At 44.2% G+C, this 23,910-nt stretch overlaps 1 protein-coding gene across 4 annotated transcripts in view; it reads right to left on the bottom strand.

The window, feature by feature from the left end:
- ETV6 (ETS variant transcription factor 6) overlaps positions 1–23,910 on the bottom strand; it is a 239,134-nt gene that overhangs the window by 37,441 nt on the left and 177,783 nt on the right. For all 4 annotated transcript variants that reach the window (XM_068560970.1, XM_068560971.1, XM_068560974.1 and 1 more), the window contains exon 3: positions 10,058–10,222. In XM_068560970.1, coding sequence (XP_068417071.1) covers positions 10,058–10,222 — 165 coding nt within the window. The remainder of the gene's footprint in view (positions 1–10,057; positions 10,223–23,910) is intronic.

The raw sequence follows: 23,910 nt of genomic DNA, 5'->3' as shown, positions 1-23,910 counted from the left end.
CTCCAGGCCTCAGCTCCTCATCTGGAAAATGGCGATATTAGCAGTATCTACCTCCCAGGGTGCCTGTGCGGACCGGAGGAGGTAAGCGTGTGACAAGCTCATCACAGCATCGGGCAGTGAGAACTCAGCAGACACCAGCTGTTGTGTGACCACCGCTGTTCCTGCTATTATTATGGACATCATTCAAGTGGTTTAGGACAGACCGGTAGACCCCGAGGGAGGTGTCAGGAGAACAAAGGAAGAGCGTCTGGGTCATGGTCAGTGTTACGTTCCCCCTTCAGCAAGGGCACGGTGAAGTGAGGCCATTCCCCCTCTGGGCTAAGCCTGCAGCGGGGCTGATGTGTGCTCTGCCCCATACGCGCCCAGGCCTTCTGCACTGCCTCCCCCCAGCCTCTCGTCCCAAAGCGGGCAAAGGGAGCCCAGCGGAGAAGGCTCCTGTCTGAGCGAGCAGGAGAGAGCTGGAGAGGGGCCGGCCAGGCAGAGCTCTGCCAGTTCCTTAACTCAACCACGAGAACTAGTAAGGTAACGCTCGTAAGTGCCACCTGTGATAGCTGGCTAATGGGTGGGAGCCTGGGCCCAAGGTCCTGGGCCAAGAAAAAACTTAATTCTAAGACTGCAGAGTATGGCCACAATTGGACCAGTCCATCCACAGACATGTTTCCGCGGCAACTGGGAGCTCAGTTGGGGAATGTGGCTGGCTTAGCACAAACGCGTCGCAACTCTGGGGGAAAAACCAACCCACCGTGCGTGCCATGTGTGTATGATTGGCAGGAATAGTGTGTGCCTGGTAACGGCTTGGAATCTTAGACATAGAGAGGATTCTATAGGTTTCCTAGATGGACTCAAACTTGTGATCAGTAAAAGTCCCCTGCCTCCTCTTCCCCTGCCAAGAAGTAGCTCTGGCTGAGTACTTCTGTGATGGGTAGCCGGCCACAACATAAGCAAACCATTTCTGGACAGCACTAGTCGACAGAAAGTTCTTCTGTTGAGTTGGAATCTGGCCTCCTCTGCAATCTCATGTACCTCGGTTCTTAGTTTTGGTTTCTGGAGCAGCACAGAACATGTGTCCCATCTACAACAGTTTCCTAAATAAATAAAGATGCGCCCCCTCCATCCTCTTCCAACACCACTGGCCCCCGATTCCTCCAATACCCAGTCAGTTTTCTTGCTACATTCTTAAAATCTTCTTATACACAGGAGATCACATCTCAAAAGTGATCTTAACAAAAAGATCTCTGGAATAAAGAACAGATTTAAAAAGAAGTTACATTTATTTGCCTGCTGTATAAACAGCATGAGCCATAGCACTATATATCTAACTAAGCTAATGACCACCGGCCTGAATTCAAAGGCACGGTTCAAAAAACTCTTGGCCTGTTCGACTCTTGATAAATCTTCTGTCTTCCCAGAAAAGAAATAACTAGTACTAACCATAAAAGATGCTCCTATTGTACTAAGCAATGAAACCAAGGCTATTGTTTAAGGGATAACAGCTTTTGTTGGTTTCTCCATATATCTTCAGGCATACACACATGGTTCATGCACCCATAGGCACGTGCACAAGTGGATTTGCCTCGAAGCTAGTGAATTTCAGGGGCCTTCATTTGTATGGTCCCATGAAAGGAAACCTAGAACTATGTGCCCTCAAATTATAAATTTCAGGTACCAAAAACCCTAGATATACTCCTAGGTACACGCACGCACACACACACACACAAGAGAAACCCACAAACTAAACACACATACAATTTTGTATCAGTGATCCTGATGTTAAAAGCCAGGCAACTACTTCGAGAATCCTAAATTCTATTATTTTATTTGCAATTTGTTTAAAACGAACAGTAGCGAGAGTGAATAAAACTGCTGCAAGTTGCCTTAGCAAAGACTAGTATCTGAAGACCAAGAAAGTAAGGATGCTGTTTAGGGGGTTAAACGTATCTAAGTTTCTTTACTTTTTTTTTTTTTTTTTAAAAACATCTTTATTGGGGTATAATTGCTTTACAATGGTGTGTTAGTTTCTGCTTTATAACAAAGTTTCTTTACTTTCAGAAGAAAGAGCTTGGGCTCTGGAGCAGGGAAGTCCCAGGTTTGAATCCTGGTTCCTCTATTCAACAGCTGCGTGCCCTCAGGCAAACTACTTTTCTCTTTGAGCCTTAGTTCAAGGCTTAGTTAAATATTCTTTTGTCTCAAATGAGAAAAATGCCCAGACTCAGCAGGGCTGTTAAGAGGATTAAATGAGATAATGTGAACAAGCGCCAGCCACACGTCTGCCCTCCTGTGCGCTCAGGAGATGGTACCCCTTGTGATTATGATGATTATTAACAGACGTGTCTCCAAAAAATCTGGAAACTATTTGCTCTGCTTCAACACTTTTGTCTTTAAAGGACATGCGTAAGTTTCATAAAGTCACATTCACAAGAATGGAATTTTTTTCCAGTTGACATCATTTCATACAGATATTTCTAGTTCATGGTTTCTTTCTCTTTCCTTCTAGTTCACAGTTTACCTTCAACTTCTTTCTATAGGGTTCTTTCCTTCAGCCTTTAAGCAGCTTCAAGCGTTTCCTGTCTTCTACACACGCACACACACGCACACACGCGCGTGTGCACACACACACACACCCATCTTCCCCTCCAGGTGCTGCTCCTGATTCTCTCCTCCCATCGCAGCCAAACTCCCTGAGGGGCTGCCCAACTCCGTTATCACCACACCCTCTCCGTCCACCCCTCAGGGCCCTTCAGTCTCCACTCCAACCCTCTCTCCAAAGCGCTCTTGCTGAGGTCACCTCCCTGTCATCAAATCCAAAGGGCAATGGTACCTGGGGACTTGCTGCCTCTTGGCAACATCACCACCACTAGCCACTGCCCCCCCCCCCCTTAGAACACCCCTCGGCTTCAGACATTCCTCCGTCTCCTGGTTTTCTGCTCTCCCTCCTTCCCCAACCTTAAAGGCTCCCAGATCTCTCATCGTCTTTCTCCCTGGGTCATCTCATCCCCTCCCATGGCTGCAATCAGCTTGTCTACGCTAAATCTACTCCAGCCAGACCTATCTCAACTCCAGAACCTTCACTTACCCCCTACACATGTCCTCTTGCATGTCACCCGGGCACCGCGCATCTTATGTGTTCAACATAAAGGCCTTTACAACCCATGTGGTGTTTCCTAGTGCAGTAAACGCCCAGCTGATTGGGCCAGAAACTCGGCACTCATCCTTAACGCTTCTCTCCCTCTTATACAGCATCTAATTGGTCACCAAGGCTTATAGACTTTGCCTTCTAAATACTGCTTGAATCACCCGCTTTTCTCTGCTGGCCCATCTTAGTTTAAGTCACCGCCGTTGCGCTTACCTGCCAGCCAAGTCGACGGCCCTACATCCTACTTCTCACCTCTGTACTTCATTATGCCAATCTCTGCTTCAGACCCTGAATGGCTTCTACCTGTCTTTAAAATAACATGTAAAGTGCTGAACATGATCTGCAAGGCCCTGTATGATCTACTCAAGAAATAATAAGTGACTCAATGAATGGCCGTAAAGCTACAGTGTATTCCTCTATATTTATATTCTCCACATTTTTTTTAGCAAGTCTCCTACTGGGGGCGGCTTGGGCATTTCCAGTTTTTACCATTATAAATAGAATTGCTAAGGGCATCTTTTTTGTCCCTCTATTGGATTGTTTCCTTCAAATATTTTCCTAAAACGGTGTTATCAGTGAAAGCGTATGATTAGTTTTCAAGTTCTTATTATACACTGCTTGTTCTGCAGAAGGCTGGGACCAGTGCAGAGTGTCATCTTCAAGACTACCCAGAGCCTCTCCCCCAGGCGTTTCACATCGTTTAACTTCTTGGGTTCAGTAGGTTTAAAGCAGAATCGTCACATTATTGAAAATTTGCATTTTTCTGGTGATGATTTACTATGTACACCTCCTCCTACGAAGATGATCTAAAGTAACACATTCTTACATTTGCAAACTGTTCTCTTTTCTCTTTCTCTCTCTTCCGTTTTTATTCAGAGATTTTAGTTTCCTTCTGACCAATTCTTTAAAAAATAAATAAATAAATGAAAGCATGCACAGTGTGGGAGGGATACTTTTCAGATTTGTCAGAAAACTCTCTCTGCTGGTCCTCTCTGCCTGTGATAGTTTCAAAATGAAGCCCGAGGCCTCGGTTCCTTCAGTTTCATCATAAATTCCACAGTGAAAACACCAACGCAGACACAGGCCTGGGGGATCCCACTGGTGGCCTAACAAACATTCCCCATCATGGGATGGCTTGGGTTTCCAACTCTGCTCTATCTTAGTTTCCAAGCATTCCATTCAATCCATTTTTGTAGGCTGCTTGAATTACAAACATTTTAATTTAATGCGGAGTGCCTTCTGTGACCGTAAAAATAAACTTACTCTTTTACTTAGGAACAAATATGTGAAATTCAGTTGATATCTATGTCTTGGACACAGAGATCCTGGGGAAAAAAAGGGAGCAGGTTGTGGGAAAATTTGAATATTATATTTAAGAGGAGAATAAATCACTTAGAAAAGAAATCTAGTAAGACAACTGCCTTTACCTGGATACAGAATATAAGGTAAGATAAAGCAAAGAATAAGCTTGTGAGAAAATACAAATACCGTGACACAAGTATGCACTGTTAATTAAAGGACATGTATGTTTTACATGTTAAAATATGACTCCGTACGGCAGAAAGATCAGTTATCACCACCATTTCACTGATGGGGTAACCTCAGTGCTAAGAAATTCAGTGACTTTCCTGTAATTGACTTATCTAAGCATTTCTCTGATGGGTAATACACATATTTTTGGCTTGTTTTGCTCAAAGACACAGCAAGGGAAGAAAGAAGCCACTCTGGGTGTCTTCAGTCAAGGGTCACGTCTGCTGGAACTCCCACACTTCAGGGCTAACATTCCCCTGTGACCCACGCCCTCAGACCCTGTGACTTGAGTCTAAAACAGCCAGTTGATTCAGCTACTCAATTCAGCCAACCACCCACCATTGCTTAATAGAGATTAATAGGCAAGTTGGTTTCCAAGGAACTATATGTAGATAAAGACCGGTATTTTCAGTTTAAAGAAATTTCAAAGAAATTTTACTATATTTGAAGATCACAAGCAAAGCATATTTCCAAAGTCAAAGGTTCTGGTGGGTTGGAGAGGTTTGTAACATCACACCCCAGTACGGTAAAAACTGATTTACTTAGTAAAACCCCAATTCACTTTTTGCTGAATTGACTTGAAGGAACTTTGAAAATATGTTTGTTTTGCTTTTCGCTTTTTTTTTTTTTTTTTAGCATTGACAGAAAGTCTAACATGAATTAAATTAATAACTTTTTGTTCATTTAAATAATGGATACATAAATATGTTCCACCTGAATAACTCTAAATAAAAGTTAGTATCAGTGCTAACTTGTCTGTTCCGTCTTATTAATATGTTTTCACCGTCTCAAAGTGGTCAAGAAACACATTAGAGTTATTCATTGTAAGACATTCATTGAATTCATAAAATTCAATGAAATTCCTTTGAATTTAAATCATCCCAGGCCACTTAATATGGTAACTACCTAGTCGCTAAAGGACTAGGTAAAATTACCCTGTCCGGGTGACATTTTATAAAGCTGAGATTCCTTTACATTTTTTCCTTAACTTTGAGAATGTCATAAATATGACATCCTGTTGTATCCTCTGATTGAGAGATTATTTCAAAAAATAGATCCCATTTATACTCAACCTTGACAGCTTCTGTTTGGAGATGATATTTTGAAGTACATTCTAGTACATTCCCTATTTTATTCTAGTGGTTGAAAAGGGAGGACCTTTGTCCTGGAGGTGGACAGGGTAAATGTAGTTTGTTAAATTGGTCAAAGAATGCGGAGTTCAGAGAGGCTACCGTATTTGACTTAAGGTACCTCAATAGTTCAAGTAATTATAATTCATTGAGCTCCCGTTCTCTCCTCTCTACATTTGGAATGAGTAGTGTCAAGGAATGTTATTTCCAAACACAGAAAGCAGAAGTCTGGGGGAGGCCAGGCAGGAAACGTGGCTGGGAGGAAGCTATAAACATCCATTGATGGTGATGGGCGGGCCACCAGGTACTTTTGCTTCATTCTAGCAGCCCCATGACTAGTGAGAAGCTGCTGCTTTGTCATAGGCAGCAAAAAAGATCCAAGGAAAGACAGGAAAAAACAGGGTGAAGTCTAGGTTTTACAAGGTACACAGGTCGAAGGAGACCAAGGTCTTGAATATTTATTTACTGCCTGTAGGTGGGAAGTTGTAACGTTTACTGGAAGCTTAACACTTTCCGTGGTTGAAGTTGGGTTGACCTGTTCAGAGTTGAAGGGAGTTTAGGATCCCCTTGCTGAAAATCCCATTTTATGGATGAGGAAAATAAGGGCAAATGAGGTGATGTGATCTGCGGAAGAGCCATGTGTAAAACCTGGGCCTCACGCATCTACACCAAATGCAAAAGCAAAGCCCGTGTCAGAAGAAGCAGTACCAAATGTTATACCTGAGAGAGAAACAAGGTTTTCTATTTATACCTTGTCTCTGTCTAAGGAGAATGTGAGCAGGTATATCACGCCCTCATCACCCTGCTGGCTGGCTACTTCATGGGAGGGGTCTTCTCAACTCCTACTTAGTTCTGTCTTCCAATCCCTCTGACAATTCTCCCCTGTTTGTGGTAAGTTTTCTTATAGCCCCTACTGGCAGGTATCACCTTGATATTCTGTCCATGGCTTTCTGGTTGATGCCTTAATTAAATTACCTATGGCGTAAATTTATCTTTATTCTCAGCTTGATGTCATGGGGATGATACTCAAAATGATTATCCCCAGCTTGGCCTGGTTCCTGCCTCAGATTCTTCAGAACAGGATGCATCTTCCTGGATGTCCTGGCATCGCTTGGCCAAAATGCCGGAAGTATTATTATTTTGGCGTCACTGATCCTATTCTGGACTTCAGCATCTTGCATGAGGACCGTAGCAATAGCACTGTATCTAGCTCCCCTGCTTTTAGCGACCCGATAAATCCACCCTATGCACTGATGGCAAATGTCTATACCAAAGGGAGAGCTCCAATCATATCATTCTCCTGATCAAAACCTTTCAGTGGTTTCCCATTACCTGCAAAATAACATCCAATCTCCTTAACCTGGGCTTTAAGGTACTCTCAGGTTGGGTCATAATTCAACCAATATTTATTGAGTGCTGACAGAATGCTGCGCTAGATGCTGGAGACAAGGCAGCTTAACAGGACACGGCCCTGTCCAAACTGAACTCTCTACTCTGGGAGAGGATACAGAATAGAAAACAATCACGTGTAACACAGTGTGTGACTCGGGTGTGTGTGTGTGTGTGTGTGTGTGTGTGTGTGTGTCAGGGGCCATGACAGAATTAGGAAATGCTCTGAGATAAAAGAGGACCAGCACGTCACCCAGACTGAGGCGGGGAGAGGTGGAGGAAAGGAAGGTGGGGTGGAATCAGGGATGCAGGGATGGGAGCCAGGGAAAGCATTCCTGGAGAAAGTAGCAGAACTTGAAACATGAAGAGGCAAGCAGACAAGCGAGGGGGGGCGGTGATGAGTGGCGATGAACAGTGTCTAGCTCATGTGGCCTCCTCTCTGAGTTCCTCCTCCACACAAACTGGCCTCAACACCTTTCCTTACCTACCTCTTGCTCACCTTTCAAAGCTTTCAAAGGCCGGCTCCACTGCCACACCACTGAGCCCCACGGGACAACCCAACTGGAAATCGTCTCTCTAGCCCTCAAGTCCTTCAGCCCAAACTTCTGTCCTCTGGTGTGGAGCTGCCCAGGGAACACTCACGGGATGAATTTCTACTGCCCCCTCCTAACCGTGGCTACGGCACCACGTCCCGACTGTCGCACCAGCCTTATGCTGCCTCTTCCATCCGTAGGGGGGCTTCCTCACCGCCACCCAAGCACTCTAAGTTCATGCTGCTCCAGTGACCCACCCACTCAGTTCCATCCTTCAACACGTCCCAGATCAGCTTCACTCCTGCTTTCCTGAGACCCACCCGACTCTGCTCTCTCCTTCCCCAGCTCCCTGTGCCTTCAGGTTCAGTGCAATCCTGGCTCCAACTGGGCAGCAGGCTCCTGCCCACCCTCCCACGTGGCCCACCCGGCGAAGACCTGACAAAGTGGCAAGGGCGTACTGACAGGTTTTGTGTATCTTCGCTCCCAGCTTTGAGCAGAGAGAACCTAGTTTCACAAGGAAAGTTGAGAGGTCACCGGAGAGAAAAATAAATCAGCAACAAAAAGGAACACCTGAGATACGGTGGGGGGAAGGCAGATTTACAAAGACTCTGGGAGGAAAGCGTGCCCAATGTCTAAGTCGAATCAAGTTAAAACACATCACTGTGTTTTCCCCTGTTTGCCTGACATGAGTAATTTCTCCGGAACCCTGAAGAGTTACAGCTCTTTTCCTCCAGATAGGTAACTTTGCCCCTTTGAGTTTCCACTGGAACAGAAAAGGGAAGTGTTTTTGCATTAAATTAAAAGGAACTACTGAGGTTCCTTTTAGGTTAGTTTGTTTTATTTATTTATTTATATCATTGTTTTATGGTTTTCTTATTCTGAGGCTATAGAAAGAATCAGTGATTGAAGACCAAATGTTTCAGGTAGGTTTGTGTCCCTTATAAAACCATAGCAATGATCTGTTTTTCAGCCTTAATATAAGTTTTCAAGTTTCCATTAACATCTATACTTCTGGGGGAACCTTCCCCTTTATCATTTCCTCATATAAACGGTTCTGCTGCAATTGGGAAAAGCTGGGGCGATACTGTCCGATACACACCCTTATCTTACCCTCTGTGATAGGGCTGTTTCCTCGTGGCGGTTAGCTAGTGTATTAACTCCCGGCCAGCCTCCAGGAGTAAATCGGGGTGAACGTAGCTGGGCAGTATGGCAAGACCTCCTCCGGGACCCCTGTCCTCAGTCAAGGAAGACAGGGTCTCTGCCAGACAAGTTGCATCAAAGTGGGGCTGGCGGTGAGACTTGACAGAGGGAGGGCCCATCAGTCCTTGAATAACTGCCCTCAAGAGGCAGAAACCTGAGACCAAAGTTCCCCTTGGACAGATGGAGTTCCCAAATCTCTACATCAAAATATCCATCAAGTGTGAGAAATGAAGTTGGAAAGTATATTTGAAACCTTACCCAAGTCAGGAATACACTTTGCAGGTACAAAAGCTCCTTACTGAATGAAACCTTCCCATGTGGGTTCAGGAGCCCTTATTTTGACAAATCTTTCTAGTTAGATGCGTTGCTTATATTTTTCAGGGGTTCTACAAGCTACAAGATGCATTACTTCAAAGAATTCAGTACTTCTAAAGGAAATCTCTTGAAGCCCTGGGCATTTGTTTCTAAACTTGCCTGGGCTACTAGGATCTCCACCTTTCCCAGCCCTTCTCTCTTGTTCCCTCGATTCTTCTTTCCTTTCTACTCCTCCTACCTCAGCAGTGCTCATTCCCCTTCCTCTGCTGTCTTTTGTTATTTTGTTTTTGTTTTTGTTTTGTTTTTTGTTTTCTTTGGCTGCACCATGCGGCATGTGGGATCTTAGTTCCCTGACCAGGGATCAAACCCGCGTCCCCTGCATTGGGAGTGCGGAGTCTTAACCACTGGACCTCCAGGGAAGTCTTCCTGTCTTTGTTTTTAACTGAGCAGTTTGCAATCTACACTCACGCTCAAGTATCTCTTGTAAAAGTCTTCAGAATCAGAAGCCAGGCAGAGAGAGAGGGCCAGAATGCATTTTCTTCCTTATTTGGTGGTACAATGAGATCCCTTAAGTTCCAGGGTCTATAGGTCTGAACTGGGTTACTTCTCCTAACCTTAGAAGTTTCCCCTGGACCTGGAAATTCTTCCTCTTCTCCCCTCAAACTGGCCTACGTCAGCAGGATCTGTCCTCTCCTAAGCTGGGTCACTGTCCTTGCATTCACGGTGACCTGATGTGGAGATCTCTTGGGAGGGTAAGTGGTGACAAAGGCCAACTCTGGCTACCAGACTTTCCAGGCTGAGCCCATGTCCAGAGTCCAGACTCTCACCTGAATGAGGAGACCGGTAGCGAAAGTCCTCTTTGGTCAGGAGCAGGAGAGCTTTGCCATTCATCTCAAACGTGTTGCTGTCAATTGGCCTTAGAGAAAACTCATTTTCAGCCCACTTGAGCCACTGGGCTACGTCATCTCTGCTCCAGTACATTGGCTGCAAGCCTGTTGGAGAGACAGCAAGGCAGAAAGAAAAGAGAGAGAGAGAAAAAAAAATGGTCTTGTCAGTTAGACAGTTGAAATAAAGGGAAAAGATTTCGGAATGGTTAATGAAATTGAGTCTCCATATCTGAAGAGCCCTTAGGTTCCACTCTGAATCCCAGGTAAAACTCAAGCTTCATGAGTGGCAAAGTGCGATATCAAATGAACTTTTTATTTAGAGGCAAAATGGGGGAAAAAAAATCCCTTTTTATGTCTTTAAGGAACCGTAGGTCTCACAGCCCTGTTCTTCCTTGCCCGGCTCCAGCTCCGGGGGTGTCTGGATTCCTGGTCTGCCCTGAAGGAGCAGCTGTATAGTGGGCCTGAAGCACCTGAGGGGGCTCAGAGTCATGACAAATGTCAATGTGCTTTGGAGGCGACTTCAGAATCAGAGCTGATCTGATTGTAGCCCAGCGTCCTTTCAAAGTGAGAATGTTCCAGAGCGGGGCTTGACCTTCCAGAGATGCCAAATAATGCAGTGTTCCCTGAAACTTCTTCCAGGAAGAGCAACTCACTCGCCTCTGGGAAGCTATCAGGCTAGCCTCTGGGAATGAGAGGGCAAGGTAAGGATGAAAGGTCTTTCGCCTGTTTACTGTACTTGCTGATGTCAGAACTTCCTGGTAGGGGTGGTACTTGAACTCTGAGTAGGACCAGGAGTGGGTTAAAGGGAGGGCAGCCACTGAGGCGGAGAGCAGGGCTTGGGCTGGGTCTCTGTCTGGAAGCCTGATGGTGAATCTATGTTTTTATTTGATTTTGCAGTTGTGGGAAATCTTGGACATATCATTCAAGTGGTTTAGAACAGTCGTTCTCAAAGTATGATCCCGGGACCCTTCAGGGTTCCCAAGACCTTTTCAGGGTGTCTGTGAAGTCAAGACTCTTTTCATAACAATATTAAGAGGTTATCTGCCTTTTTCATTCTCATTCCTTCATGAGCATATGGTGGAATTTTCTAGAGGCTACACAACATGTGATATTACAGCAGACATGAGAATCCATCCATTTTCTATGAAGCTAGACATTAAAGAGACTTGCAAAAAATGTAAAACAATGCCACTCTTTCACTAATTTTTTTTGGTTTTGGAAAATATATTCATAAATATATTTATGTTAACATATACTTGGCTTATTTTTTTTCAGTGAGTTAACCAATATTTTTACATATATTATAACAAATATTTAAAATTTTCAGTTTTAATTTCCAATATGGTAAATATAGATAGATATAAGCCACATGAGCAAAGCTCTGTGGGGTCTTCAATAATTTTAAAGAATCAAAAGAAATCCTGAAACCAAGCTGTTTGGGAACTGATGGGTTAGAAGAAGCTAGATGCTCAAGAGTGCTTTATTCTCTAAAATATCGTATGAATTAATAGTTCAAATACGACAGAATCAGTGTTTGCTAAGAGGAGCTTCAGTCTCTCTATTTAGTTACTTCAGCTTGCTAAGGAGACTCCAAGTGTGTCCTCTGACAGTGTCCTTCGGTTTGATCCTGAAAAGAAGCACCTTTCATCCTTATGTCAGGCATGACAAAGAACTGTCTGGTCTATTTGGATGGGCTGCTTTTCCTCCCGGGTGGACTGGGGAATGGAATGGCTCAGATGCCCTTGAGAAGATCCAGGGCCTCTGGGCATGACAACTGGCTCTGTCTTCCAGGTGGTTTCTTTGCAAAGTCTAGTTTTAAAGAATGGCAGCTGGCTTCCTTGGACTCTGGGGAAGTCTCTTTGAAACTGGTCCACTGTGTAGGGTACCAGTAAAGCACTATGGGCACTGAAATAATTAGAGATGGGCATTGAGAGTTTTTTCCTTGGTTTTTAAGTTTTATGATTTTTTTTTCACGTGAAAAAAGGGGCATTGTAAAATAATAACGTGTAGTATGTTACTGCTCTATGATCTTTAGAATAAACACAGCCACTAAAGAATTCAAGGTTTTGTTTTGGACTCTTGACTGGGCCAACAAGCAATGCCTATTAAAAATGGCCCTCAGCTTCCCTGGTGGTGCAGTGGTTAAGAATCCACCTACCAACGGAGGGGACACGGGTTCGAGCCCTGGTCCGGGAAGATCCCACATGCCGCGGAGCAACTAAGCCCGTGCACCACAACTACTGAGCCTGCGCTCTAGAGCCCGCGGGCCACAGCTACTGAGCCCCGTGAGCCACAACTACTGAGCCCGTGAGCCACAACTGAGCCCACGTGCCACAACTACTGAAGCCTGCATGCCTAGAGCCCGTGCTCCACAACAAGAGAAGCCACCGCAATGAGAAGCCCATGCACTGCAACAAAGAGTAGCCCCCGCTCACCGCAACTAGAGAAAGCCTGCCCGTAGCAATGAAGACCCAACGCAGCCAAAAATAAAATAACATTAAAAAAAAAAAAAAAAAGGTCCTTGGGACATGGATGGACTTGGAGGGCCTTATGCTAAGTGAAATAAGGTAGAGAAAGACAAATACTGAATGATATCACTTATATGTGGCATCTAAAAAATACAACAAACCAGTGAATATAACAAAAAAGAAGCAGACTCACAGATACAGAGAACTAGCGGTTACCACTGGTGGGGGGATGCAATATAGGGGTCGGGCGGTGGGAGGTACAAACTACTGGGTGTAAGAGGCTCAAGGATGTATTGTACAACATGGGGAATATAGGCAATATTTGGTAATAACTGTAACCTTTAAGAGTTGCATTTTTAGGGACTTCCCTGGTGGTACGGTAGATGGGACTCCACGCTCCCAATGCAGGGGGTCCGGGTTCGGTCCCTGGTCAGGGAACTAGATCCCACATGCATACTGCAACTGAGGAGGCCACGTGCCACAACTAAGGAGCCCGTGAGCCGCAACTAAGAAGCCCACCTGCTACAACTAAGACCTGGTGCAACCAAATAAATAATACATTAAAAAACAAAAAAAATTGCATTTTTAAAAAGTTAAAAAAAAAAAGGTCCTTGGAGATAGGAGGTAACCCAGCTCTTTCCAATGACCTTGAAAGTGCATATCTGGGATCACTGTGAGGTGTGTGTGTGTGTGTGTGTGTGAAAATGGTTCAGCAAGACCTCGACTTTTGAACTGGTTAAAAAAAAAATAACACAAACCCTTAGAGTTGACTTCCTACAGTCAATGGGGTCACCTCTGAACGGGAACAGCAGAGTGATTAGTTATTAGGGACTTTTCCCTTCTTCTCCTTCACACAAGGGGCAAGAGCACAGCCGGCCCTTAGGGGACGAATGTGAGGACCAGCCAAGCGTGGCCTAAAGAACTGCCTCGGGGCAAGAGGGCCGCAGAGCAGAAGATGCTTGCTCAGAAACAGGAAAAAGGACGGGGTAACTTATTGGAAGAGGGAGTGCCAAAGCAAAAACAGAACCGAATCCCGCTCGGGAGGGGAAATGAGAGTAAAATGCTGAAGTTTCTGCAGAGGAGACACTGAAGCGAGGGAGGCGGGTGAGAAGGGGGTGGGTACACAAGTAGTAATTTGAGGTTCTTTATATTCTATGGAAGAAAATACGCATGAGTAATCTTTTCCCTAAATACAAGAAGAGCCGCACACTCCAAACAGCCCTGCCGGTTAAGAACAACTGTTTCTCTTTTCACTTCCCATTAATCTCTCCCACAGCCCGGCCCCCGAAGCAAGCGGAGCCATCACGTGGAAACCCCCTCACCAGGGACCGACTGAATGCTTGTGGGCTAAGGGGACCTGGCGAGTCACAGTCTGTCCCGGGAACACCGTGGCAATCCTAGCAGTTGTACAAAAGTGACCCCGACAGACTAGGCTGCCTGCTGGAGGCCAGGCAATAAACTAATCAGAATCACCGCTCTTCCAAAGAGAGAATGCGGACACACTCACCGAGCCGGAAAGAGGTCTGATAAACTTTGGTGTTCAAAGTCAAGTCCCACTGCTATACCCTTTTCAATTCAATAGAATAAAAAGGTCCTGGTGTAGGATGCGCTCTGCCATTCTAATTGAGGAAAAAGAAGCCTCCTTTCCTCAAACCTCAGGGCCCTAAGGCCTGGGTGTTACAGCCTTGGATGGAGAGGTCACTCCCATCGAATCAGGACCATTTAATTCACTTAATAGTCACCCAGCACCATTTTGAGCACTTTATAATTATCAGTTCATTTGATTGCATGCTCACAGTAACCTATGAGAGAGGGTTTCAGTTGACGAAACTAAGGCCCAGTGCATTTAAGGGATTTGCCCAAAGGCACATGACCACAGTGACCAAAAAAACAAGAGGAGCTGAGATTTCGAACCCAGGGCACCGGGTTTCCGAGTCTGTGCTCTTACCCACCACATTCTGCTGACCCGTGTATTTCCCATCCAGATTCAGAATGCAGATTGATTTTCAACATCTATTGGGGATTCCGAAAAGACTGAGTGAATTGAATCCTCCCCCTCCGAGACTTTGATCCTGGGAGGTTTCTCAAGTTATCAACAGACTAAAAATAGAGCAAAAAAACCCCCTGTAGATCCCTGGAGAAATAGATTTATACATGGGAAGATGAGGGAGGTGTAGGCAAGACTCTGCTTTTAATGCATCCAGGAATAAGGCTCTACCGTCACTAGCTACTTGCTCACAGGCACTTGCTGTGCACACACCGATCCTGTGTAGACAGTTGCTAGTGTAACAGAACACGGGCAAGACCAGGGAGGAACACGTCACATGTAACTTGTTTTACAGTTATGTCTTGCAATGTTAGCTCAACAAAGTTGGAGAATATACATGTTAATGATCACTAGTAAAAAGAAAAGACAGAGAGACCATTATTCCATACCTACATCATGCTACTCCCTGGGCGCATAACAAGCCTGTAAAACCCACCCTAAGACCCGCATTTTTAACGCCAATTAATTTCAGAGCATAGCTGAGAAGGATTTTGCACAGAAGAAATGAACTGCTATGATTAAGAAAATTACTAAGAGTTCCACCGCACTTTTTTTCCCAAGTGGGTCAAGTCAAGTTCATGGGGCCGTACCCTTCAATGACATACCCGGACCCTTAAACTTCCTTGTGATACTTCTCCAATTCCATGTTCAAAGAAGCAGCCACATTCATCAGTACACTCTTAGCCTCGATTCAGACCTTTTGAGTTATGTTTAAACTAACGACGGAAAGCATGCTGCGAGATAGGAGCCTGGATTTTATTCCCAGATCTGCCATTAATTAACATGTGATGCTGGGCCGGCCACTCAGTTTCTTCTTTGGTTCAGTGGCTTCATCTGTAAAACGAGGGGCTTAGAGTATGTGATCTCTCTTCCCTTCTGGGTTTAATACGGTCAAGACGCTCCCATTTAACTTGAATCCTAAAACCCAAAGAATACAAGCAGCCGGGACCCTTTTTCTACAGAGCTACTCCATGCTCACGACAATGACCCTGAGATTTTGTAACTTCCTGAAGGCTCCTCTGAATCACGGAAAACAGATTAAGTTACTTTAAATAGAGTTTGGTTGCTTACGAGTATTTTTTTATATTCTAATTCTTGGAAAAGTTATAACCCGGTAATGGCAATAATAACATTTTAAGAAGGTGTTTTCACGTGTATGACCTCAGGTAATTCTCCAAAAAGCCCTGTGAAACCCACTGTAGTCTCATTTCAATTTAACAGATGAGGAAACAGAGGCTCAGAGTCACTAGAGGATGTTGCTGGTTTGCGTAATACTCAATTCAAGCTCTTTTGCTATAGTAAACATTCATCAAAAACACCCTTTATCCTAAACGTTCTGTATACACAGGAACTGGCTGCAGATTCTGTGGCTTAGAGGACAGAATCATAGAAGACAACTCCCACTGCCTCTTATTCATTAGGCAGCTGAAGCTGGGAAAAGTTAAGAGATTGAACCAGGATCAAGCTGCCCCAGGTTCCCTGACTCTTTCCAACCTCCCACCGTGTCTCGATGACACTGAACAGTTCCGTAACCCTTGACATAGTGAGGAAGGTTATCACTTCCTTGCTTAGTCATCTTGCCTTAAGATTAAACATCCTTCATTGGTCCAAACAGAAGTTCTGTACTGCCTTTTTTAGAGCCTTACTGGCCTGCCTGCCTCCTCTGGAGATACTATTTGGCTCCCATACCTAAAAGTAGTACCAGAAGCAGGTCTAGAACCTTTCTATCTCTGGACAATGTTTTTGTTCATAATAATAGCTAACAATTATTGAGCATTTACATGAGTCTTCACTACAACGATTATTCCTTCTCGTTTGTAGAGGAGAAAACTGCCACACACAGTAGATGGAAATGATGGTGCTGGGATTGAAAACCAGGCCCCAACTCTTAACACCCCACCATATGGATTCTCCAGTTGCCCTCCGTATCGAGGTTCCACATCCAACCAACTGCGGATCAAAAATACTCAGAAAAAAAATTCCAGAAAGTTCCCAAAAGCAAAACTTGAATTTGCTGTGTGCTGGCAACTATTTACATAGTGTTTACATTGTAGTCACAACAAATTACATAGCATTTGCACTGTGTTAGGTATTATAAGTAATCTAGAGATGATTTAAAGTATATGGGAGGATGTGTGTAGGGTATATGCAAATACTACACGAGTTCATATAAGGGACTTGAGCATCTGTGGATTTTGGTATCTGAGGGGGTCCTGGAACCAATCCCCCCATGCGGATACCCAGGGATGTCTGTAACAGCAAACACTTACCAGCATTTACTGTGTGAAAGGCACTGTTCTAAATGCCTTCTGTATGCAACTCATTTAATCCCCACAGCAATCCTGTACGATAGAAACATTCACTATCCTCATTTACAGAGGAGAAAACTGGAGCACTGAGAAGTTAAGTGATGCAGCCAAAGTCACATACCCAGTGGAAGAGCCAACATTTGAACCTAGTTGGTCTAGCCCGAAGTCCATATTTATTGACTCCTTGCCTCTCTGTCTAAGGTTATTTGGTGTTTTGGCAGGACATCAAGTTAAATTCAGGATTTAAAAAAAGAGAGAGAGAGAGAAAAAAAAGTTTCAGTGATTTTGTGAACTTTCACAGTGGTTAAACATGTAGGCACAGAGCACCAGCACGGAAACTCTACTTCCCAGCTGTGTGATCTCGGACAAGTTTCTTAACCTCTCTGTGTCTCACTTGCCTCAACTGGAGAATGGGACAACTTTCAACTTGTGAAGCAAGTGCCACTGAATCATAGATGACATGCTTGTCAAATTGGCAGATGACATAAAGCTAGGATAGAGTAAGATGATACAAATGATGATGATATAAAATACAAAGGACAGTATTTGGCATAGAGCAAAAGCACTTAATAGTTATTTACCATTATCATTTTTATAATCTCCCTACCCTGCACATATATGGCTGCTGTTTGGAACCCAACTGTAAGAATGCATATTAATCCGTATTAGATTTCATCTTGCTATTTTCCATCATCATCCCAGCCTGCAGCAGTCCCTCCAGATCTGGACCTATCTCTAGTATCATCAATACTTTGTAGGTGCATGTCGTCTGTGGTTTTGATTAGCACCTGTCACCTCAACAGCTTACTGACAAAGTGCTGATTAGGTGAGGGCTGACATGAGAGCACTCTGGTGACACGCCAGTCACCTCCTTGCAGGTGGAGACTGATCCAGTTACTGGCTCCATTTGGGTACAGGTGTTCAATTATCAACGCATGTAAATACTCGGATATTTGGACTACATCTTTCCAGTTCAGCCATAAATGGAACCATCTGAAATTCAAATAAAATGCTTTCTTGATGTCCAGAAATACAATAACTACAAAAGTTACAGCAACCTTATTTAAGAAGATGAAGAGAAGGAGAAGGTGGTTTGGTTCCTAAGGGATAACTTTTTCCTAAGTGCTTATAACATATATGTTTGAAAATCTCTCCTGAGTTTCATCTAAAAGTTATAACAGGTTAGCTGTTTTTAGTCTGTACATACTGCCTTTTTTCCTTTTTCGACTCTGAGTGTCAGGTAAACAACGGCTCATATTCTTTCTTTTAGTGCCTCTTCCATTTCCCGCAATGCTTAGGGATCACTGTCAGTGGCCTTTCACCCTTGTAAGTTCTTTATTCTGGGATGTCATTTGTCTGGGCCGAGAGCCTTGAATTTATTTAGAACAACTTAGATTCACTTTTACAATCAATTCACCCATCTTGGGCTTCAATTCCCTCATGTCAGTTTGCACTACCTGTTTCAGTCTGACAATCACCCTCCTTGATGGAAGAGAGGGAAGAAAGAGAGAAGTTGCCCAGTTTTGTTTTCTGTTTGCCACCCAACCCAATCTGCATGCTGATACCGTGCTTATTCTTTTACTGCCCCTCCAAACACAGCTTTCTTAAGCATCTCCCATAGTTTTTAGCTCACTTAGTTTTAACATTCTAGACCTAAAAATCTCTCCTTTATATGTTAAATTGTTTTGTTGTTGAGGTACAGTTGATGTATAATATTATATACGTTATAGGTATATAGTAATCCACAATTTTTAAAGATTATACTCCACTTACAGTTGTTATAAAATATTGGCTATATTCCCTGTGCTGTACAATATATCCTTGTAGCTTATTTATTTTACACATAGTAGTTTGTATCCCTTCTTCCCATACCCTTACATTTCTCCTCCCCCCTCCCCTCTCCCCACTGGCGACCACTGGTTTGTTCTCTATATCTGTGAGTCTGCTTCTTTTTTTAATTATATTCACTAGTTTGTTGTATTTTTTAGATTCCACATATAAATGATATCATATAGTGTTTGTCTTTCTCTGTCTGACTTGTTTCACTTAGCATAAGGCCCTCCAGGTACATCATGCTGTTGTAAACGACAGAATTTCATTTTTTGTTTTTAAAAAGATTTCATTTTCAGTAACTTGTTCTTTCATCCACTATATACATCTTTTAAAAAATCTGACCTCATTAGAGTGGCACACAGAAAACAGTGGGAAGATAAATTGGCATGATCTTTCTAGTAAATAACTTGGTGATAGTTTAAGAGCCCTGTAGATGTTAACTTCTGAGAATCTAGCTTAAGAAAATAATTTAGGATACAGAGAAATCGTTCATGCACAAAGATGTTCATTGCAGTGTTATTTTTAATAGTGAAAAACTGGGAACATCAATAAGGAAATAGTTAAGTAAACTATAAACAATATCTCTGGTTAGAAAATTATGCAGCCAATAACATAATACTTATAAAGAGTATCTATTCATATGGAAAATCACAAAATAGCATGTGTGCATATATAGTATAATCTCAAACAACTTACAGAAAAATATTATAATGCAACATAAAAATATTAACAGCAACTGTCACTCAACTGAGTTACAGGTGATGTTTACTATCTCCTTTTCATTTTTTATTTCCCAATTCTCTCTATTAAGCATGTATTACTTTCATATTTAAAAGGATCTATTTAAAAATTGAGCTCATCAGAGAAGGTCCCCTCATCAGCCTCATCCGATTCTTTAGTTGTCTTCCTCCCTTCTCATGCCGTGTGTAGTTGATATGTCAGAATTTCATTTGCAAGAGCACCCTGATTCTCTAGACTCGGTTTTAGCCCCTTTCAGATCATGGGCCCATAGGTAGTCTTCCCCTCAATTTAAGTCATTTCCCTTCTTCAAGTCAAGAAAACACATCTGCTCATGCCTTTCCATTCCCTACCCAATTCCAAGATGATGTTTTCATTCTCACCGAAATTTCCATCATTTCTCCTTCGCCAGCCAATTCCTCCTCATTTGTCAGACATGTGTGCAAATTAGCAGTGCCCCTCATTGCTGCTTCTACCTTCTGGGAGATCAAATTGCTGACTGGTAGGTGCATGTGTTAAGAGTTAAAACGTGCATGTGGGGCTTCCCTGGTAGCGCAGTGGTTGAGAGTCTGCCTGCCAATGCAGGGGACACGGGTTCGAGCCCTGGTCTGGGAGGATCCCCCATGCCGCGGAGCAGCTGGGCCCGTGAGCCACAATTACTGAGCCTGCCCGTCTGGAGCCTGTGCTCCGCAACAAGAGAGGCCGCGATAGTGAGAGGCCTGCGCACCGCGATGAAGAGTGGCCCCCGCTCGCCGCAACTAGAGAAAGCCCTCGCACAGAAACGAAGACCCAACACAGCCATAAATAAAATAAAACAAACAAACAAACAAACAAACAAAAAACGTGCATGTGTGTAGCTGAAGGCGATTTCAGCGATTCTCACATCATGCTTGGCACACGACGGTCCCCTGGTAATGCCAGACTGTATGGCCAAAGAACCCAAATACTAGTACCCCACCTTGGGCCAGCTCTGCAGCCTGTCACTGCCACCCTCTCCTACCAACATTCTCACCAGGTGGGACACCTCTGATCTGTGCAGTTCACTGCCATTACCAGATGCTTCTCAGACAAGTTGGGACCTGGGACCCACTGCTGCAGTGCTTGCACCTGGAGAAGCGTCTCAGGGGGCAACAAAATACAAAGAAACTATAAGGGACTAAATATAACTGCGTGCATGGGCAGTTGGGGTAAATTATGGACAATAAGATACAAAAAGACCAGAAAGCCCAACTGCCACTTCTGAAGAGCCAGGAACAAAAGCAAGGTGTCCGGAGCAAAAGCGGGGTCCTGCACATGCCCCCTGCACTCAACACCACAAAGGGGTGGGCAAACGATCTAAGCCACCCCTTCAGCCCAACCCCCTGGACACACCCCTACCCTCACCCCATATAAGGAACCAGCTCGCCCCATCCTCTCAGGGAAGCGAGCTAGCAAGGGACTGTTACTTGTTCTCGCTCCCCCCTGCTGCAGCAGGGGCCCCAATAAAGCCTTGCCTGAATTTCTTGTCTGGTCTCTTATCAATTTCTATTGATTAAGGAGGCCAAGAACCCTGGTGGTAACACTTCCACATTCATGGCATCCCAGCAACTATTCTGTGAGGGAGCTTAGGTTGGCACAACTGTATTTGCAGAAGAAACTGAAACTCAGAGAGGTTGAGGGACTTTCCCAAGGTCACAGTGGGCCTCAGACCAGAACTCCAGCTCCTGGTCTTCTGTATATGTCCAGTGAACTTCCTCTGGGTCAAAGGAAATAAAGGATATAAAAGCCCCTTGCACTTTAATGCACTATAAAAGGCACTGTAAAAATGCAAAAGAATTAGGAATCATAAATCATAACTCAACTGTGGCAGGTTGAGTTGCAGGTCTGGTTTAGCTGCAGATCCAGAATGCGCGGGGCCCTTTCTGACCTCCGCAAAGGGGGTGCAGTGGGCAGGGTTTCTTAGGATAAATAAACGCTCCAAAATAAAACAAAGTATCATCAGAGCCTGTTAAGCTGCTGCTTCCCAGAGCACTTCCCAGGGGTCTTTCCTGACTCCTTACCCTTCCCCATAGGCTGAGCGCCCCTGGCCCACACTGCAGACCTGGGTAGATTCTGACAAGCTCCGGCATTCCCGTTCCTCTGGGTCTGCCTCTAACTTTGGATGTGTTATTTGCTCAAAACTGCTCTCAGCACACAAATTCTGTCACTAGGGGACGTTCCAAAACATTTCCTAGTTTTTGTCCTCAAGGTTACACTGTATCTCAGCACTCAGTTTCCAAGTGGAGGTTAGAAGGTTATTCTGGTGTCTTTTCAGCTAAAACCCCAAGAGCAAGAATACTACACATTCATGTTTAGATCCAAAGTCCTATTCTGTTCCCTGGAAAACTTTTTCCTTATAAACTTCATTTTGTGGACTTTTCTGGCTTTCACTCAGTTTTAGCCACAAAGGGGTTTTTATCAGCAAACCTGTTGACAGCAAAACTGGCCCAGGGCCTCCTACTCATTCTCGCAAACATGAGTTGGACCATTCCTCCTCATTTCTGCCTCTGGGCAGCAAGCCCAATGTGGAGAGAGGCATGGAATATTTTAGATAAAAACCTGGGTTGTGGAGTCAAACAGTCCTGAGTTCAAATACTGGTTCTGCCACCTGCCCAGTAGCCTTGGGTAAGTTACATCTCTGAACCTCAGCTTCCCCAGCAGTCAAATGGGGCCATGGATAGTACTTACTTCCTAGGGCAAATTTAAATATGGAGTGAGATAACCCAAATAAAGATTCTGCACCATGCCTGGTACACGGGAAGTGCTCAGTGCATTTTGGGGGGTTGGGCAGGGCAGATTTGTTGTATTTTGTCACATGTCTTTGGGAGACTGAAATACCTTCTGCAGCTCACTGGGGCCTCAGAAGCTGGAGCAAGGGTCCTTGGGAGCCATGTGAAGGGTCTAGCAGGAGCTACGAGCCCAGCACAGGGCTTTAAGGAGGGGGCTGGTGTTATCCATGTGCAGGCTGGGAAGCAGGTGAGAGGCCAGAGGAAGGAAGGCTGGGTTAAGAGCTCACTCAGGTCTGGGATTAGGGTAAGACAAGTGAGGCACTCACTTCGGATGTAAAATTTAAGGTAGTGCCAGAAAACTCAGGAATCACAAAAAATAATGATAGTTTAATGCATTATTTTAAAATCAAAATAAATGCAAACATTCACAATGAACAAAATATCAACATTTTACCTAAAGTTACACTGAAAGGAGAGATGACGGTGATGGTGTCGTGATAAAGAAGACTAGGGCAGTTGAGAGCAGTACTTCTTAAGTTCAGGAGGTAACGGTCCCCTTTGAGAATTCAGTGAGAGCTACCAACCCTCTTTGGAAATGCATAGACCCACGCACACCAATATTCGCCTGCCATTTTCAAGTTGGTGGACTAACTCAAATTTACCTACGGACGCTTACAGGATCAGTTTAGAACTGATTTTAGCCTCATTCATGCAAGTAGGTCTGATGAGATGGTCTAGGGATATAATGCAAAAACCACATTAGGTTTGAGGAGAGAAACACACACACATCTCTTCTGATATTCTGGGGAGGAGAAGAGCACAGAGAGGCAGGCAGGCTGCCTTCCTCTCACTCTGAAATTGGTGGGGGGAAGGGTGGCATGGGCAATGAAATGATGAAAGCCAACTTGGGTGTCATTTCCTTGTGAAAGGCACACACCTGACCTTAAAGACAAAATGTCCCCTCTTCAGGTAGTTTAGAACTCATTGCTAACATATTGCAAGTTTTTATTCATACCGGTGAAGGTTAATTGCTGCAAATTAATTTATGAATGTGAGGCAACTGGGCTGACCTAGCGAGAGACCCTTGAAAGACGAATTTCTAAAGGAAGGAGGCAATTAAGGGCAGAATTTCTCAAACTGCAGGGCAGAGAGATACGTTTTTATTTTCAACTTTACTGATATTTATGCACACAAAAAAGCCCAATTTTAAGAAGAAATAAGTATGTAGGAAAAATAGATATGAAGAGAGTTGAAGTGTTCCCCAAATAGATTTAGCAAGCAAATGGAAACTGGTTGTGGAAAGCTGGTGCAAGAAGGTTTTTTAATCCTCCATAGAAATGGATGGGGTACAGAGAATCTAAAGATCTTGTTGGATTTGCACGATCCGCAGAACACAGATGATCTACTATGGGTGTCCGTATAAACGGGAACGAGTATCCTTTCTGTCCCCTTTTGCTCTTTTAAACCGCACAGGATCATCTCCTGTGCCTGCCGGTCTGCAGAACATTCCTCTGCAAAGTGTAACAAGAGCAGAACTCATTCTCGTTCTGGACGGGGCAGGGGCTCTCCCGTGTGCGGTTCAGCCGCGCTTGGTCCCTCCCCTCCCGGATTCTCTTTATTCCAAGGAAACTAAAAAGCAGGCTGCCTTTCC

The sequence above is a fragment of the Eschrichtius robustus genome, chromosome 13, assembly GCF_028021215.1.
Source record: "Eschrichtius robustus isolate mEscRob2 chromosome 13, mEscRob2.pri, whole genome shotgun sequence".
NCBI classification, from domain to species: domain Eukaryota; kingdom Metazoa; phylum Chordata; class Mammalia; order Artiodactyla; family Eschrichtiidae; genus Eschrichtius; species Eschrichtius robustus.
This window is presented reverse-complemented; position numbering and strand designations above follow the sequence as displayed.